We start from the raw sequence: 20289 nt of genomic DNA on the forward strand, positions 1-20289 counted from the left end.
TTTAATGTTATGTTATTATATTCTTAAATATTATAATTACTATAATAACAGAATAATATCTAGCCATATGAGTGAAATGTAATCATATCATCAAAGGATGATGACTTCTGGATTCTTACTAAATAGAGAGTGAAAAGAAAAATTATGTCTGAGATCAAAGGGCATTGAGTGATGAAACTGACCGATCAGTCTATAAGATATTCCAGTTCAGCACTTGAACTCTTAAGGTTTACAGCTTCTGTTTTGCTGTTTTGTTTGACTGTGTGTTTATGTGCTTTGAAAGTTTCACTATTACTGATTCTCAGTTCAGTCCAGTCTTGCCGCTGAACATGGTCACAGGCCTTGTTTACTTCCTTTGGTGTCGCTGAAAGTAGGTTTGAGTGAGCCGTGTGCACTGAGTAACAGAAGGAAGGTTGAAATCAGAAGATTCCCTCCAGGGTGGATAGTGGTCATTTGATTTGAACTGTGAAAGATTGGGGCTTTCCAGGTGGCCCCTGGGAAGGGGTTACAGCGGTAAAGACCCTGCCTGACCTTGGTCAGGAAGATTCCCCTGGAGGAGGGCATGGCAACCTACTCCAGTATTCCTGCTTGGAAAATCCCTATGGACAGAGGGGCCTGATGGGCTGCAGTCCATAGAGTCGCAAAGACTCAGACACGACTGAAGTGACTTAGCAAGCACACACACTCGAAAGATTAAAGTAATTTTGGCGGCTGAGACAGGACAACAGGAAGGGGGAGCAAAGGCTGAGTTCCCCTCCCTACTCAGCGGTGTGAACGCTAGTCCCCTCTGCTCTCTGGGAGGAACAGCATCAGCAGTTGTAGTCTGCTGTTAGTGATACCAATTACTGCATAGTCCACAATAGGATCCCAAGTATATGACAGGTAGAAATATTTGGGGGGATAGTATGGCAGCCTTTATGTCTGGGAGATATAGACATAGCAATAAGCCTTTGGTGCAGGCAACACTCACGTCACCTGCAGTCTGTTAGAATGCAGATTCTCTGGCCCCACCCCAGACCCGCTGAATGCCAGTCTGCCCTGTAACAAGACCCAGGGGATTCGTGGACATAAAGTACTGCTTTAAACTGTGTCCCCCACCTCGCCCCTGCCTCCTGGTAGCTCCCAAAGTTTAGTTTTCAACAGAATTATTTGGGAAGCTTCTTAAAGATTAATTCTCTGACCTAATAAAGCCTAGATATTTTTGTTAAGGCTGGGGAGTTTGGGAATCATCATTTTTAACAAAGCTCCGATTAGTTTGTTCTGGTAGAGATGATGACCCCATTCTGAGAACCACTTTTTAGGGATATCCCCTTCTCCATGAAGTCCCAGCACTGTGACTTCAAGAGTCAGATGCAAAAAGGTTCAAGGGTGTGGTACTATCCCCAAGAGCTTTCAATGATGATGGCAGCGTTCTCTCTGGTGCTGTCTGATATGGGAGCCACTAACCTGTGGTACTTAACACATGGCTAGTGAGACTGGGGGATTGATTTTCGGATTTCATTTCATTTTAATTAAATTTCAGTAGTCACATCTAGCTAGTAGCTACTATACTGGGCAGTGCAGTCTAGGGTAATATGACCATTCTGTGAAACAGTCTGATCAGCCAGGCTATGCAGACAGTCCTGACTTTGATTTTCTAGTATTTAAAAGCACAGGAGGATGGAGGGAACTTGATTATCCTGGCTCATCTCTGGTAAATTATGAGTGGATTCCAAACTGCTCCTGAAATCAGATTAAGGGGCTTTTGCCACTATGTTATATATTTCTCTGGTGGTCTCAGGAGTGTCTCTGTAGGCATGTGGGAGTATCTAGCTGTGTCTGCTGGAAGATTGAAAGCATCTGCTTTTTTGGCCTGGAAACTAACCTTTTCCTGTGGCAACCACATTTTCTAGAACAAATACAAAGCTGAAATCCTCAAAAAACTGGAGCATCAGAGGTTGATTGAGGCGGAAAGGAAGAGGATCGCCCAGATGCGCCAGCAGCAGCTGGAGTCAGAGCAGTTTTCGATTTTTGAAGATCAGCTCAAGAAGCAGGAATTAGCCCGGAGTCAGCTGCGAAGCCAGGAAACGCCGGCACTGTCAGAGCAGATCGATGGCAGCGCTTTGTCCTGCTTTTCCACACACCAGAACAGTTCCTTGCTGAACGTACTTGCAGATCAGTCTAGTAAAAGTGATGCAACCAGTTATGCTGGCCACTCACCTCCCGTCAACAGGGCCTTAAAGCCAGCTGCCAGTCTAAGTGCTGTTCAGAGTAAGTGACACATGCCCACAAGACATGCAATCACCTCTTTTTTGGTTTGTTTTTCATTTTTTTTTAATTTATTTATTTTTAATTGGAGGATAATTGCTTTACAGTATTGTGTTGGTTTCTGCCATACATCAATGAATCAGCCATCGGTATACATATGTGCCCCCTTCTTGAGCCCCGCTTCCCACCTCCCAGCCCATCCCACCCCTCTTGGTTGTCACAGAGCACCAATTTGAGCTCTGTGGGTCATACAGCAAACTTCCACTGGCTGTCTAATTTTATATACAGTAATGTATATGTTTCAGTGCCACTGTCTCAATCTGTCCCATCCTCTCCTTCCCCTCACTGTGTCCACAAGTCTGTTTGCTATGGAACCGTATTTCTGTTGCATCTGGGCAGGGTCTACTCATTGTATGATGAGCCGTGGTAGTTCCCCTGTATGATGTGGTGTGAATGACTGTGTCATCTGCGTTTTGCTATATGTAACCTTAACGTTCAGGAAATGTGATTTGCCCCTTGATAGAGCAGAGACTCAGAGAAGGCAATGGCAGCCCACTCCAGCACTCTTGCCTGGAAAATCCCATGGGTGGACGAGCCTGGAAGGCTGCAGTCCATGGGGTCACGAAGAGTCAGACACGACTGAACCACTTCACTTTCACTTTTCACTTTCATGCATTGGAGAAGGAAATGGCAACCCACTCCAGTGTTCTCGCCTGGAGAATCCCAGGGACGGGGGAGCCTGGTGGGCTGCCGTCTATGGGGTCGCACAGAGTTGGACGCGACTGAAGCGACTTAGCAGCAGCAGCAGCAGCAGCAGAGCAGAGACTGCATAATAAACAAGATTATATTTGATCATGGTACAGATATTTTAGAAGAGAAAAATTATGAGCGTTTTTTTCATTCATGTATTTTAATCAAGAAACATAAATCCTAAAAGGTAAACACTTAACACTGGAGAAGAAAGAAGATGCTGGCAAACTTGTTTGTCCAGAACTTTGCTCAGTCATTAAATGTAAATATTTAGCATTTCCGTGGCCCAGGAGGATCCGCACACATGGGTGGTTAACCTCCCAATGGATTATGTGTCTCTGCCAAGAATTAGTGCTGCTTGGGACTGTTACATCAGTGCTGGCAGGTTTCCAGAACCAAGTGGGAAAATTTCCCAGCAAACGCTGTCAGATGGAGTTTGTATTTCTTTTTATTTGGAAAGACTTATGATAAGCAGTCATGCTATAAATTACTCTACTGCCAGCTATTTCTGAAAACATGGTGCTATTACTTAATGATGACCAACTTCCATAAGATATAAGCAACACGTGGCAAACACGAAAAAAGAATATCCTAAGGCTTACAGAATACGAGATGTGTCGTCTGCAGCCTGTTTGCTTTGTGCCAAGTGAAAACAGCACACACGCATGTGAACAGTTGATCCAAGACCCCAAGATGTACAAGCGCTTGTACCTTTTTCCCACTTACATATAAATAATCTGTATGCAAAGGGTAATTCTACCTTCCCTCTGGTCACTGTTCACTTTTATAAGTTTTAAAATAAAATGCAGAAGGGGAGCACCAGATCATTTCATTTTTAGAATTTATATTTACCTGTAGTCACTTGAGGGAGGGGATGTAAGGTTTGTTTTTTTAGCTTTTTCTCCCTTTTCTGTTTCTTAGATTTAGTGGTTGAAGGACTGAGATGCGTCGTTTTATCAAGAGATCTTTGCCACAGATTTCTGCTGCTGGCAGAATCCAATACAGTGAGAGGAATAGAAACCTGTGGAATACTCTGTGGGAAGCTGGTATGGACTGTGTTCATGTCTTCTCTGCACAGGATACTGTCAGGAAAACTGGCTTTCTCGTGATGAGTTGAGCAGAACAGAAACATCCTCAGTGTCATTATGAAATTACCTGTATATAGACTAACGTGATAAAAATACTGTCATTAATGGAATTATCCTTCTAGAAAATAGATTGCAAAATCTCGGGAGGCTATAAAGTTTGTTGTAAAGAACTAATCACACTGTAAATTAAGTGTTTAGAAAAAGGGGGGTTTTCAGATTTCCAGAACTGTCTAGTTTTCTAAATCAGATTTCCCTTGTAATTGTTAGTTTTGCATGCATTCCTATAATTAACTCAACTTGCTTGTATCTGTGGCAGTGATAATCTTGCCACCCTTTTTCAGATATGTGATGAATAAAGCTAGGGTGGTGTTGTTTTCTTTAAAGCAATAGCTTCAGCAAACCGGAATCACATAGCACGGGTCATGTTTAAGTATGGAAGATTTTATCAGAAATAAGTGATGAAAGACAATGTCAAACTAGAAGGAGATAAAAGAGAGAAGATGCGTATATTTTTCTGCTTCAAGAAAAATATACTGTCTTTGGGGTATCAGTTTATATTTCTGAATTCAGGCACATTTTCATTCCTAAACATTTACTTGAGGACTGTTATTTAATGGTATGTTTCATTCCCTGGTGGCTTAGAGGGCAAAGCGTCCACCTGCAATGTGGGAGACCCGGGTTCAGTCCCTGAGTCAGGAAGATCCCCTGGAGAAGAAAATGGCAACCCACTCCAGTACTCTTGCCTGGAAAATCCCATGGATGGAGCAGCCTGGGAGGCTGCAGTCCATGGGGTAGCCAAGAGTCGGCACGACTGAGCGACTTCACTTTCACTTTCATTCAACACATATTCTCCTACTGTATTCCAGTGTTGCGTTATCGAGGTTTCCTCAGAGGAAGCAGAGAAGATAAGCACAGAATAACCTGTCATTTCCTCCCCACAGCCCACCTTCTTTGCCCTGCAGGGGGGCAGTATGATATGGATTTGTCTTCCCCAAGACCACATGTTGTACTTAGTTTGATTGATTCATTCATTCTTCCTTCATCCCTTCATCAAACAAATATTCACAGGCCCTGCCCTAGATGTTGGCATTCAGAAGCCTGCAATAGCCACAGTCTTGCCACGTGATACCTATATGATGCTTGTAAAGAACCAGACAGATGATTAATTATAAATGGAGCTGGGTGCTCTCAGTGGAAGTGTAGGGTATCCTGGGAAGGTGTATGGGAGAGGGTCAAGAAGGGCTTCCCTTGGGACTTCGCTGGTGGTCCAGTGGCTAAGACTCTGCACTCCCAATGCAGGGGGCCTGGGTTCGATCCCTGGACAAGGAGCTAGATCCCACATGCAGCAACTAAGACCCAGTGAAGCCAAATTAAAATAAATAAGTGATTTTTAAAATTAAAAAAAAAAAAAAGAAGGGCTTCCCTTGAAAGGTAATGTTTACATTACATATGTTTAGAATACATAAAGTTAGCCATGAAAGGAGGGGCTGGGGTGGAGGGAAGTGTTATAATCAAGGCCAAAGGAATAGTGCCCAGTTTGCAGAGGCATCCTGAGAGCAGAGACAGGGTGGTGCTGTCGGAGGGATAGCTCCTCACTGCACAAACATCTCTTATCTGAGGATCCTATCACTACAACCCTCTTCCTTTCAACTCTTTATCTTTTACCTAAGGGGATAAAGGAGGGAAAGGGGGTCACAGAGGAAGAGATGTTTGGATGGCATCACTGACTCAGTGGACATGAGTTTGAGCAAACTGTGAGAGATAGTGAAGGATAGGAAGGCCTGGCGTGCCACAGTCCATGGGGTCGCAAAGAGTCAGACGTAATTTAATGACTGAACAGCAACAAAGAGATAAAAGATTTTTTTCTTTCCCCTTTATCTAATTGCCTGTCCAAAACAGAGTCTTAATTATGGAAAATCCTCGTGAATCCCTACCCCCAATAGTAGAAGAAAGTCGTGAGTCTTCAAATGAAATTAAATAATAAGAAAGACCATCAACCTTCACAAACCATTAGAAATTGTCCTTCAGTAAAACCCCAGAATTGTTTAATGACCATCTCCCCTTCCAGAGAAACCTGCTGCTATTTTATTCTGATTTTTCTATGGCAGTTCTAATGCAGCATTTTACTTACTATCTAAACTCCCAGGGATCAGCCCAAGATACGGATTCCTATTTATGATACATTTTTCTGTTGTGAAAATGGGTTTCAAGCGCCAAACAGTTGACTCTCAAAGTTTTTGGTAAATGATCCGTTTTCAAGTCTGGGCCTTTGTTTTTGAATTGTGATGTGGGTGGGAAGAGGATGATGTAAGTGGTGGGTACTTTCTAGTCTTATTAAAACATTACACTTCCTACTCAGGCTTTTTTTTTTCCCTCTCAGGTGTTTATTATTCTCTATGCTCTTTGTTTTTCAGACACATAATGAATTTACTGTTACCCACTTAATAGTGCCCAAGCAGTCCGCGGGACCAGACTATTGTGACGTGGAGAATGTAGAAGAATTATTCAGTGTTCAGGATCAACATGATCTCCTCACTCTGGGGTGGATCCATGTATGTTCGACCTTTTGGGTTTTAGGTTGTTGTTGGTTTGTGTGTGTGTGTGCATGTGTGTGTGCGTGTAAGGCTTTTTTCCTCCTGGAGGAATTTCAGCTTAATCGAAATAATTTATTATTTTTAATTTTTCCAAGTGTAATAAATGCCATCATATTAAAGCATTTTCTTCAATGTGAGGCAATGTCTAAATCTGTCAAATCTGGATTTGGAGAGGGCTATTATAAAAATCCTTTTTTTACTACCATTCCAAGTTAAAAGAAGAACTTTTGGAAGTCAGGTTGGCTTGTCTGAATGATTTTATGTAGTCTAATGGAGGCCTAGGCAGATTTTTATCTGTCTAATGTGATTAGACAATTATTAATATTCCTTTTCCATTGGCTGTGGGTCTAAAGTAGATTAAGAAATTTTTCTGAAAATGTTTCTTTTAAACAATGTTTGTACTTGTTAAATAGGGACCATACACTCCATTGTATAAATACCTCCCCTACAGGCCACGGATACTTGTGCCGTTGTGTATATAGCCACGGAATGGGACCAAAAATTTGTGTTCCAGCATTTACCAAGCCACCATAGAAGCGGGACAGGGCTTATAAATCAGAAGACGTGAGTTTAAATATCAGCCCTGCTAAGAATTCACTGTAGGAATGTTGGCAAGTGATTTAAGCAATCTCACCATCAGCTTTTCTTCCATAAAATAGGGACATAATAATGGACTTCATATGTCAGTGAATTTCTCAACACATTTTCTTCTAGGGACCCAGAATATTGAAGCAATTGTTATTGGTGATGACATGGTACTTTTGCTATCCATGTTTTCCCTATTTGGTATACATTTTTCCATCCAGTTTCACACTGGGCCTGGGGTAGGAACAAGTCATCTCACCAAAGACTGAGAAAGAACCACCTTTTATTTTGCTTGCTTTATAGAGAAGTATTTAATAACAATGCTAAAATAACAATAACGGCAATAAGAGCAATCATAACAGCTAAGGATTTTGACAGCTTTCTGTGTACTGGGCACAGTTCTATGAATTTTACATTGGTTGTCTCATTTAATTTTCATAGTAATCCCATGAAGAAAATTATTATTATTGTTATTTTACAACTGATGACATAGGTTTGAGGATGTTAAAGAATTTTTGCAGTGTCATACAACTAGTAAGTGAGGAAGCCGGGACCCCGCATGAATACAGCCTTGGATTCATGATTTAAGTGGTCACATTCCTTTTCGAAAGTGGTTGGAGTTTATTGTGAATTTAAAAATCATTATGAATGCATGCATTTTTCATGGTCAAATATAGACTTCTGATTTGCCTCTCATAAACACTTCCGTATATAGCCAAAACCTAGAAGATAGTTCTTTTAATTTATAATCTCCCCTTTCCTCTCATCATGCAAGATGGGCGCCAAACATCTTCAACAGCTCTGAGAATTCCTTTCTCTTATTGTAGGGGGCGGAGATCCATGAAAGGACACCAGCATAGTGGGATATATTTAGCAAGAATTTTCCTTCTGTGTCCACAGTTTCATATCTTAAGTATCTTGCAGTTGAGGTTCTGTTCCTTGCAGGCAAGTTACTTAAAGGAACCTCAGGATCTTTATACATAAAACTGAGATATTAATAATAAGTATCTCCCAGATGAGTTGCAATGATTAAATGAGGGTCTATTTAAAGCCTCTGGCAAATCTCCAATTTTATCTTTCCCAGTAAGCAGAAAGTATATAAACACTCCCAAGAGTCTCTTTTCAGAATTAGTTATTCCATAGATGTGTGAAGGGAAGGATTATGTCAGTAAGACATTTTTCAAAACCCTTATTTGATTCATGGTGGTAAAAAATATAAAGCAAACAGCTAGAGTTTTTTCTTGGAATAGGCTCTGGTTTTGGCTAAGACTTATCTGTTGCTTGTTCAATAAGATTGTCCTCTTTTCTTTTTATAGACACATCCAACCCAAACTGCATTCTTATCCAGTGTTGATCTCCACACTCACTGTTCCTATCAGCTCATGTTGCCAGAGGCCATTGCCATCGTCTGTTCACCAAAGCATAAAGAGTGAGTGTAACTCAAGAGGGTTTAAGTAAGGTTTCACCCGGGGCTGCTGGGTTCAGGCGTGCCCACACACCAGGCTGAAGCCCTTGGATAAGCAGGTACACCATGCCCTTAGGGAAAAGAGGTTGGTTCCTGCTGGCTTCCAAATATGTGCAGCTCTGCGGTCTTTTGCTTCTTAAGATCTTCTCCATGGTAGAATTACCATGGAATTCTTTCTTTAGTTAATGTGACCTTGAAGTGGATAAACCAGATGTTGTTTCAGTTTGCCATTTGGGATCTTAGTTCTGTTGTATGATTTCTTTTGTGAGAAGATGTCCAGCTCAGGGAATTCCCTGGTGGTCCAGTGGTTAGGACTCCACACGTCCATTCGTGGGGGCATGAGTTTGATCTCTGGTCAGGGAACTAAGATCCTCTTCCCACACAGTGTGGCCAATAAAAAAAGAAAGAAAATTTCCAGATTTAGCTTAATTATCTCCCAAATCTTAAGTCTTGGGGACAGTGATTATTGCAGCACAGTTATGAGCAGAAGAGTCAGCCATTGGAATCCCAGCTTGATTAGTGACCACTGTGAGCCTCAGTCTTGTCAGATCCCTGATACCTGCCCATCACAGATTAATGTGAAGGTGAACCTAGATGATTGTTTATGTAAAGGGCTTAGCATGGTGCCTGGAACTATAGCCAGCACTCAATACATATTGCTGCGACTGTATAAATATGAGTTATACCTTAGAAATACTGCAGATTCAGTTCCAGACCACCACGATAAAGCAACTAACGCAAGTCACATGAATGTTTTGGTTTCCCAGTGCACATAAAACTTTGGTTCACACTGAAGTCTATTAAGTGTGCAATAGCTTGGAGAAGGCAATGGCACCCCACTCCAGTACTCTTGCCTGGAGAATCCCATGGACGGAGGAGCCTGGTAGACTGCAGTCCATGGGGTCGTGAAGGGTCAGACGAGACTGAGTGACTTCCCTTTCACTTTTCACTTTCATGCATTGGAGAAGGAAATGGCAACCCTCTCCAGTGTTCTTGCCTGGAGAATCCCAGGGATGGGCGAGCCTGGTGGGCTGCCGTCTATGGGGTCACACAGAGTCGGACACGACTGAAGTGACTTAGCAGCAGCAGCAGACTTAGCAGCAGCAGCAGCAGCATTATGTCTAAAAAACTGTACATACCTTAAATTTTAAAAAACCATATTACTCAGAAATACTATCATCTGAGTCTTCACCAAGTCAGAGAAGTAACAGCAAAGATCACTGATCATGCTTTTCCATAACAAATACAATAATGAAAAAATTTGAAGTATTGTGAGAATTACCAAAATATGACAGAGATTTGAAGTGAGCAGATGCTGTTGGGAAATGGCTCCAGTAGACTTGCTTAATGAAAAGTTGCCACAATCCTTCAATTTGTAAAAAAACGCACTATCATTAAAGGGCTGTGAGTGAAGTGCAGTAAAACGAGTATGCCGGTCATTTTATGTATGACGGCATACATGATAGATAGAAGATAGAAATATCCGTCACTTGTAATTTCTTCCCATGGGGTCTTGGCTTTTCCTCTGAGGTCTCCCACTGCCCCGTTACCATCCTTCAGGCACTCGGCATTAGCACTGGTCTCTCCAGTCTTCCTCTAGGCCGCCAGCACAATATTGATTTTTTTTAAAAAACTGTAAAGTTTATAGTTTGTAGTTTCTTTCTCCATTCCATTTGAGGAATATGTATGCATGTGCCATTCAAATAAAACATCTGCAAAGCCCAGATGATCCTTAATTTTTTGTACCTTTTTTCCCTAAAATTTAGCACCGGGATCTTCAGGCTCACTGACGCTGGCATGCTTGAGGTTTCCGCTTGTAAAAAGAAGGGCTTTCATCCACACACCAAGGACCCCAGGTTGTTCAGTGTGAGTAGATAGACAATGTTGATTATTTTCTGTACACAGTATTTACTTTTCACCCCTTCCTTTTTTTGAAAATTGAAATATAGCTGATATAATATGTTAGTTTCAGTTGTACAATATAGTAACATTTTCATCCCTTATGAAATGATCAGCACGGTAAGTCTAATACCATCTGTCCCCATACTAAGTTATTACAATATTACTGACCATATTCCTTATGCTGTATATGACACCCCTGTGGCTTAAAAAGATGTGGCGTTGTATATGTACACACACACACACACACGCACACAGTGAAATATTATTCAGTCATAAAAAGATACAGTCAATCTTGTCGTTTGCAACAATATGGATGATCTATAGGGTATTATGCTAAGTGAAATAAATCATACAGAGAAAGACAAATACCATATGGTTTCACTTATATGTGGAATCTGAAAAGCAGAAACAAAACAGTAATAGATATAGAGAACAAATGGGTGGTTGACAGAGGGGAGGGGGTTTGCAGGGTGAAACAGATGAAGATTAAGAGGTAGAAATCTCCAGTTATAAAACAAATAAGCCTCTGTTTTTTAAGAGGGAAATAGTAGCAGTATGATATAGGATAAAACCCTTTATTGCTTAGTTTTGAGTTTTCTTATCTCAAAAACTTAATCAAAATCTTTGTATTTCCTTCTGATGTCTGGTCGTTATTATTTTATTTACAAAGGAAAGAGTATTTCTATAGCATGATTACATATAAAGTTTCCTTCCCATCACTGTATATATGTGTGTCTATATATATTTAAGCAATTATAGTTTTCTCTGGAGTCCCCAAAAGCAAGCAATTATTAAACAAAATGAGATTAAATGTGTGTTGAATTATTACTGCTTGATACGACCATATTAGTTTTTTATAACAGTTCAATGAAAACTGTAATCCTGTTTTTTGATGAGCTTTGTATAACTCTGAATACATCTTTTTCTGTTTGCTTGGCTTTGCCCTGTCTGAGACATCAGAGAAACATGATTTTGAAGTTAGGATTTATTTAACATGAAAGCTACTTGGCACCTTCTGTGAATATTTTCTTGCTGTTGAAAATGAGTATATATGGTTATGTTTGTTCTGAGTGGAAATATTTTTCAAAATTAGGAACATTTTTAGATCAGGAAATTCATACTCCTCCTCTAGAGAGAATCATGTTAAACATTATGAGCTAAAGCCAGTATTTCTTTCCTAGGTATGCAGACATGTATTGGTGAAAGACATAAAGATAATCGTGCTGGATCTGAGGTGATACGTTCTGAAGATTAGCGCCCTCCGCGCCAGACACTTACCCATGGACACGTGGTTGCCGGATTTTCTTAAGATGTTTCCAGAAATGACTGATATTTTATATTTATACATTTTAGATCAGAGAGTTTGATATTTATTACTTTTGCACATTTTGACGCTTTATTTTTGGGTTGCTTTGTCTTAAGAGGTTACAGTGGATTTGTCAGTATCCATTAGTGTGCCTGAATACTATGACCACATAATAAATTGTGCTGCAAACAACATGTCTGGTTTTAAGCTTATTTTTTGGATGTATAGTTGACGTACGGTATTATATAAGCTTCAGGTGTACAAGATAGTGATTCATAGTTTTTAAAAGTTATACTGTCTGGTATTTTGAGAGACCTCTGCATGAGTTTTCAGAGCTTCACATGTTTCACTATTTTTTTTTTCCCTGTAAAATGCAGTTCCAAACAAGAAATTCTGAGTGCCAGGTGATCTCTAGGACAGGCCATCTGTTTCTGCAACTTCTCCCTGTGGGTGGTCAAGAAGAGTGTGAGAAGAAGTTCAGCGGCCGACAGTTGAGTGCATCCTGTGATTTTCAGTGTCAGGGAGTCCTGGCTCAGAGTCTGCAGTCAATCTTAGTGTAGGAGACCAGAGCCTGAGCTACTATCCAGGGGTCAGGTGTCGGAGGGCCTGAGATAACCTGTGATTCATGAACCTGATTTAGAGGAGTAAGAGCAGAGACACTTGAGAGAGGAATTAAAAAAAAAGGCTCAGATGGAACCGTAAAACCTATTTCTGTGAAAGTCAGTGGGGTGACCGGGAGAAGAAATGAGGCATAGGAAATCCTGATAATTCTCAACCAAAAAGAAGAAATAAAATCATTTGAAAAGAACATTTGTAATTAAAAGTATCTATATAAACCAAGGCACAGGGAATAGGAAGAAAAATATGTTTAAACTGAATAGGGTATCATGAATACAATAGGCTTAGAATGGGGTTTGTGACTGGTACCTGGATAATAAAAGTGTTTACTTGGATTGAAAGATAATGGATTAATAGAAGGAAAGAGGGACTGATGGAGTATGTTGGCAAGTTGAATTGGTAGGAAAACCCTGAGAGTGGAAACATTATGAAGAAAATGTAGCCCAAAAGAAAGGGAGAAGAAAGGAAGACAAGCTAACCTGATCTAATGTCTCTTTTTAAAGTCTTGCCTGTCAACCACAGCTTTCCCAAATTTTACCCTCCTCCTGGCATTGTATCCTAAGTGCTCTTGTCTGCATGTACAAGCATCCACTTTTTAGTGTCAGGATTTCTGTAATCCTTGGAGGAATACTCCCTGCACTCTGTGCTTACATGAAATAACATTCCTCCTCCTCTTGTCTGCTCCCTAATACAAGTATACCATGGCAGCCAGCTTCTACTCCAGTTCTCATTCACTGTGGGCAGCTCAGTGGCTTGTTTCTGCCTATGACAACTCGTAGGCTTGGAAAGTTCAGTTTCCAGACCCCAGAAGCAGATCTCTGCCTGCTCAAGGCACCGAGACTTGAGTCTATAGTCTCTGTCAGCTAAGGGCAAATTACCTCTGTGAACCTGGCTCCACAAACAACCCACTTTCCCCTGAGTGATGCTGTCCTCAACATCTTAGAATTTAAGGACAGTGTGATCCTGACATACTTGATCACAGGAAAAGATTATATAACTTATTCAAGTAAAAACAACTGTTAGGACTAGGCAGAATTGAGAAATGAATATCCTCAGAGTAGAAAGAGATCCTAAGTATCCTAAGAGATTGCAAGGATGTAAGATGAGAAACATCTGATGAAAAAACTATGGCCATGAAATGGTGCCTAGAGATAGAAAGGATCCAACTGAAAGCCCAGAGCTTTTAGCTTCCTAGCTTTCTGGAGAGAACAGAAACAGCTACTATGACCATTTGGAGCCAATTATATCCCTTCTGAATAGCAAATTAGACAACTCATTTTTCATTAAAAAGATGATGTCTCCTAAAGGAGTGGAGCATTTTTGGCATTTTTATTCCCTTGCAAGGAGATGTAAAATGTCAGGCCTGAAACAAATTTTGAAGAGTTGCCCTTAAAGGGCGTGTGGTTTTCTTATTGCTGGGTGCAAACCCAACTAGCCAGATTTGCCGGGAGAACCTTGTCCCAGAGCTGAAGGCAGCAAAACCTGTGGCCTGCCCTGCCTGGAAGAGTCTCTGTGTCTGAAAGAGGAGTCATCAGACATGTGGCCACACCCCTGAGGGCTGGGCTGTGAGTCACCCTGGAGGTTCTCCGAGTGTGAGTGTGAGCGTATGTGGGTGGGTGTGACCATAGATGTTCCCTGGAAGTGCTTCCTCTGGCAGAGCTCGTTTCCAGCAGGCGGTGCAACTCACTCTTTTGAAAATTAATCCATTCCAGATCCCCATTTGCCACCTCCTTACCTTCAAAGGAGAAGATAGTTCATTTCCAAGATAGTTCATTTCTATCAAAGGCAAAGATAGTTCATTTCTTTTCAGATGGGTGCTTCCGTAGAAAAAAGAACCAGTTACACCTTTTATTGGAGTATAGTTGATTGACAACGTTGTGTTGGTTTCTGTTGTAAAATGTATCAGTTACTAGCATATAAACATACATCCACCCGTTTTTAGCTTCTTTTCCTATATAGGTCATTTCAGAATATTGAGAATTTCCTTCAGCGTTTACTGCTGTCTGTATTCAGCGCCTGGCACCTGATATGTACTTGTTATGGACTTGGTTGTGTCCCCCCAGAAATTGTATGTTGAAGTCATAGACCCACAATGCTTTAGAATGTGACTGTATTTGGAGATAGAACTTTCACAGAGAGGTTAAAATTTGGCCACTAGAGGGCTCCCTAATCCAATGTGACTATTAGGAGGTTAAGTATTTGTCCATAGTCAACCCATGTTCTATGGTCAACGTGTGTGTGTGTGTGTGTGTGTGTGTGTCCACGCACACGCCTGTGCACATGCACTTAGTCGCTCAGTCATGTCCACTTCTTTGCGAATGCATGGACCATAGCCTGCCAGGTTCCTCCGTCATAGAATTTCCCAGGCAAGTATACTGCAGTGGGTAGCCTTTTTCTGCTCCAGGGGATCTTCCTGACCCAGGGATCAAACCTGGGTCTCCTTTGCAGGCAGATTCTTCACCCTCTGAACTACCAGAGAAGCCCATAATTAAGTTAAAATTTGGCCACTAGAGGGGGCTTCCCTGGTGACTCAGCTGGCTAAAAAAAAAAAATGTCTGCAAAGTGGAAGACCTGGGTTTGATTCCTGGGATGGGAAGATCCCCTGGGGAAGGGCATGACAGTATTCTTGCCTGGAGAATCCCCGTAGACAGAGGACCCTGGCGGGTTACAGTCCATGGGGTTGCAAAAAGTCAGACACAACTGAGTGACTTAGCACAGCACACAGCCCTCATCCATTGTGGCTGGGTCCTTATGAAAGAAGAGCTCAGGACACAGACACAGAGGGAAGACCCTGTGAAGGCAAGGAGAAGACGGCCATCCGCAGGGAGAGAGACCTCAGAAGAAACCAAATACGCCAACAACTTGATGTCTAACTTCCAGCCTCCGGAAATGTGAGAAAATAAATTTCTGTTGTTTAGATCAAGTCACCCAGTCGTGGTATTTTGTTATGGCCACCCTAGCAAATCAGCACAGTACTCCAAAAATATTTACTGAAGTTGTTTCCCCACCCCCACCCCCACCCCACCTCAGGGAGTAGAAATGACTTTCTTTGTTGTCATGCAAAAATCATCCTCTTTTCCACAGACCTTTTCAGTTATGGAGGAGAAAAGCAAGATGCCTATGGATTATTCTCAGCTACTGAAGTTATTTCTGGTTTCTTTTTAGTAGAATTTGGCTGTGGGGGAAATGGCATTTATATTTGATATAAAATGTCAGTTATTGGCCACATCCTAGAATTGGCTCAGTATTTTTCTCCTCAATTCATCCCCTGCTGCAGCCACTTGGTCATGCTGGCAACTGCCTTGTTACAATGTTTGGATTTAAATAGAAGTTTCTGTTGCAAAAGCCACTACAGTTGTCCAGAATGTGGAAAGCAGATGTTTCTCTTCCAGCATGTCTTGTAGAATTTCCTAGCAAGCAAATGCCTTCTCTGAGAAGGATGCGTGAGAAAGGTCATGTCTTTGGCAAAGATAAAAGGAGAAAGGTAAAATTTTATCTTCTTATTCTTGGAAGGCTTTAGTTTATTACTTATTGTGAAGACAACCATGTGATTGTGGGTTAAGATATGATAAGACAACCAAAGAACTCTTCTGGGTTTTTTTGTTTGTTTGTTTTTTAAGAAATTTGTTTCCTTTTTTAGCATCTTGGCTCTTCACCAGGCAAGAATGTATTTTTCTTGGGGGCAGCTGACAAAAACAGTAGTTTAGTTGGGTTTGGGAAATGCAGAGGATGAAAGAAAAACCAGGAAAATAGAGAAGGACCCTGGGAGAGAGAGGGTAGAATTAGAATACTGGAGACTGACTTTTCTTAATTTGTGTGAAGTGAATGTCTTGGGCATTATCTAGACCAAAAGACATTCTAAAACCAAATGGAGAGAATTAGTTTAGTTTTGTCTTGTCTCACTTCTATCAAGGAGGATTAACTATTCATTTGCATCACGTTAACAGGAGTTGATATGAAAAACTAGTTTACTCAAATTAGTCATTGAATGGGTGTATTCCAGATGTATCAATGTAATGAGTAGTGAATCTGTATTCTTGAATCTGAAGAGGATATTTAAAATTTCAGTTTTTCAAGAAAAAAAGCTTTTATAGGTTATGCAAAAGATAAGCTTCATTATGTTTCCTCCTAATAGAAAGCTAATGCTTAAGAAAAACAAACAACTGGAAGACATTTACCCTGTTCTTGATTTTAGGCAGGGGTCTTTACCTATAGAAATGAGGTGTCTGAATTAACTGATTTTGCAGGTTTTTTTCAGCAATAAAACTTTATACCTGTCAATGTTTTTTTTTCCAGTGCAGTATATTATTTTTTTTTATTAAAAAATTTATTGAGGTGAAATCCACATAACACAGAATTAACCATTTTAAAGTGAACAAGTCAGTCACAGTACATTCACAGAGTTGTACAACCATCATCTCTGTCTAGTTCCAAAACATTTGCATCTCTGCAAAGTGAAACCCAGTGAGCCATTTATCCCCATGCCCCTCCCCCAACTTCTGGCAATCACCAATGTGCATTCTGATTCTACTGATTTATCTATTGTAGAGATTTCATATAATTGAAATCATACAATATGTGAACTTTTGTGTCTGGCTTCTTTCCCTTGGTGTAACATTTTAAAGGTCCATTCATGTAACATACAGCAATGCATTCCTTCTCATTGCTTTTCATTCATCCATCAGTGGACATGTGGGTTGCTTCTCCCGTTTGGCTGCTGTGGGCATCAGGGGCTGCTATGAGCCTGTGTGTGCGTGTACTTGTTTCAGTGTGTGTTTTCGATTCTTTGGGGCACAAATTTAGTGGTAGAATTGCGGGGTCACGTAATCCTATGCTTACCTTTTCCATAGCAACTAAAACATTTTATATTCCCACCAACGATGTTCAAGGATTCCAATTTCTTCACCTTGCCAACAACCTAATTTTTTACTGTTATAGCCATCCTAGTAGGTGTGATGTGTTATCTCACTGTAGCTCCTCCATCCATGGAATTTTCTAGGCAAGAGTACTGGAGTGGGTTGCCATTTCCTTCTCCATTTGACAGAGCAATTCACTATTAATTCTTTCAAAGTCAACTTAATAATAAAAGCAGAAGTAATGATGAAGGCATCTGAATCTTCTAGAATCCACTCTTATCACACTTTTATTGTTGTGGGTGACTAATCCCAAGCCCTTACCAAGTTCACTAGAACTAAGTTCAGAAGCAGATTTTTTTTAAATCAAGGACGGTCAACTCTGGGCTGCATAAGAGCAAACAATCAACTAGACTCACAGTAACAGCACTCTAAAATACTACTTTAGCTTTTCATCAAATGCACTGGTTTATACATTCACAGGCTTCCCTGGTGGCTCGGTTGGTAAAGCGTCTGCCTGCAATGCAGGAGACCAATCCCAGGGTCGGGAAGATCCCTGGAGAAAGAAATGGCAACCCACTCCAGTGTTCTGGCCTGGAGAATCCCATGGACAGAGGAGCCTGCTGGGCTACAGTCCAGGGCGTCACAAAGAGTCGGACACGACTGAGTGACTAACGCTTTCACTTTCACATACATTCACAAGGGAGAAGATTACATCAGAGCATCCATCTGAAATCATAACTTCTTCTATTTTTAAGAATGAGGGCTGGTTGTAAATTTGGAGGTAATGATTCACCTGCTTAATATATTTTGGTCTGAGTAGGTGAAGCCACTTCACAAAGGAAGGTCGAAGTACATGATTTTAGGCCATTTCTTAAGGTATTTTGTTGTAGCAGATGCAGAGTTGAAAGCAGTGGTTGAGGGGGGCGGAGAGAAGTGATTCAGTGAAAGGACCAAGGAATAAGGTTAAAAACTGCATGTGGAGGGAAAGAAATATAAGACACAGTCTAAGAAGAATATGAAATATGAAAAGGGCATCTTTTGGTGTGACTGCAATGCTTTTTTACAGCGTGACTCATCGACTCAGTGGACATGAGTTTGAGCAAACTCTGGGAGACAGTGAAGGACAGAGAAGCCTGGCGTACTGCAGTCCATGCGTTCACAAAGAGTCGGATACGACTGAGTGACTGAACAACAATGCTTTTTCTCAATGATGGAAAACCTGCCTAAGGATCCCTGAGCATTAGGCCACTGAAAACTGTCTAACTACCCTCCAGAGGAGCCTGTTTCAACATCTGTTTTCCTTGAAGACAACATGTTACAAGAACAACCAGGTAAGTGGTAATCATTTTTATTTCGTCTGTCTTTAAGGGGCATAAAGTTACCATAAGAAGAACAGCCTGAATAGCTAAAGTCATCAGGAACAAATTAGAGTGAGGTGATGGTATTAGTGCATTCATTTCCCAGATACATTTCTGAAATTGAAATGAAGAATTGAATTAACCTGTAAGAGGAAATGCTCAGGAATGGGAAATAAATCAGAGATACCAAAATTCTCACTTCAACATTGCCTTAATTGCTTGTAATCAGTGTCTAATTTCAAGGCAGACATTTCATAGGGAAAATGTTATGAACTTTACTTTGGAAAATTGTACTACCTGGTAGCTCAGATGGTAAAGAATCCGCCTGTAGTTCAATCCCTGGGTTTGGAAGATCCCCTAGAGGAGGGCACGGCAACCCACTCCAGTATTCTTGCCTGGAGAATTCTCAGACAGAGGAGCCTGGCAGGCTACAGTTCATGGGGTCACAAAGAGCCGACGTGACTTAGAGACTGAGCATATAAGCACGTTCTTCCAAGGAGCAAGTGGCTTCTACTTTCATGGCAGGGATTAATTGTTAAAAAAACAGCACTAGATTTTGGGATCCACTAAGATATTATCAAGTGGGCCTTAGAAAGCATCACTATGAACGAAGCTAGTGGAGATGATCAAAATCCAGCTATTTCAAATCCTGAAAGATGAGGCTGTGAAAGTGCTGCACTCAATATGCCAGCAAATTTGGAAAACTCAGCAGTGGCCACAGGACTGGAAAAGGTCAGTTTTCATTCCATTGCCAAAGAAAGGTAATGCAAAAGAATGCTCAAAATACCGCACAATTGCACTCATCTCACACGCTAGTAAAATAATGCTCAAAATTCTCCAAGCCAGGCTTCAGCAATACGCGAACCATGAACTTCCAGATGTTCAAGCTGGTTTTAGAAAATGCAGAGGAACCAGAGATCAAATTGCCAATATCCGCTGGATCATGGAAAAAGCAAGAGAGTTCCAGAAAAACATCTATTTCTGCTTTACTGACTATGCCAAAGCCTTTGACTGTGTGGATCACAAGAAATTGGAAAATTCTGAAAGAGTTGGGAATACCAGACCACCTGACCTACGTCTTGAGAAACCTATGTGCAGGTCAGGAAGCAACAGTTATAACTGGACATGGAAGGGCAGACTGGTTCCAAATAGGAAAAGAAGTACGTCAAGGCTGTATATTGTCACCCAGCTAATTTAACTTATATACAGAGTACATCATGAGAAATGCTGGGCTGGAAGAAGCACAAGCTGGAATCAAGATTGCCAGGAGAAATATCAATAACCTCAGATGTGCAGATGACACCACCCGTATGGCAGAAAGTGAAGAAGAACTAAAAAGCCTCTTGATAAAAGTGAAAGAGGAGAGCGAAAAAGTTGGCTTCAAGCTCAACATTCAGAAAACTAAGATTATGGCAACTGATCCCATCACTTCATGGGAAATAGATGGGGAAACAGTGGAAACAATGTCAGACTTTATTTTTGGGGGCTTCAAAATCACTGCAGATGGTGACTGCAGCCAT

At 41.0% G+C, this 20289-nt stretch overlaps 1 protein-coding gene across 5 annotated transcripts in view; it reads left to right on the forward strand.

The window, feature by feature from the left end:
- The window catches only part of STAMBPL1 (STAM binding protein like 1), a 52835-nt gene extending 40704 nt beyond the window's left edge, over window positions 1–12131 (forward strand). For all 5 annotated transcript variants that reach the window (XM_061402735.1, XM_061402733.1, XM_061402736.1 and 2 more), the window contains 6 exons: window positions 1893–2250; window positions 3919–4043; window positions 6500–6637; window positions 8581–8693; window positions 10496–10595; window positions 11813–12131. In XM_061402735.1, coding sequence (XP_061258719.1) covers window positions 1893–2250; window positions 3919–4043; window positions 6500–6637; window positions 8581–8693; window positions 10496–10595; window positions 11813–11869 — 891 coding nt within the window. In that variant the 3' untranslated portion in view covers window positions 11870–12131. The remainder of the gene's footprint in view (window positions 1–1892; window positions 2251–3918; window positions 4044–6499; window positions 6638–8580; window positions 8694–10495; window positions 10596–11812) is intronic.
- Window positions 12132–20289: the final 8158 nt, after the last annotated feature.

The sequence above is a fragment of the Bos javanicus genome, chromosome 26 (genome assembly GCF_032452875.1).
Source record: "Bos javanicus breed banteng chromosome 26, ARS-OSU_banteng_1.0, whole genome shotgun sequence".
Taxonomy (NCBI): Eukaryota; Metazoa; Chordata; class Mammalia; order Artiodactyla; family Bovidae; genus Bos; species Bos javanicus.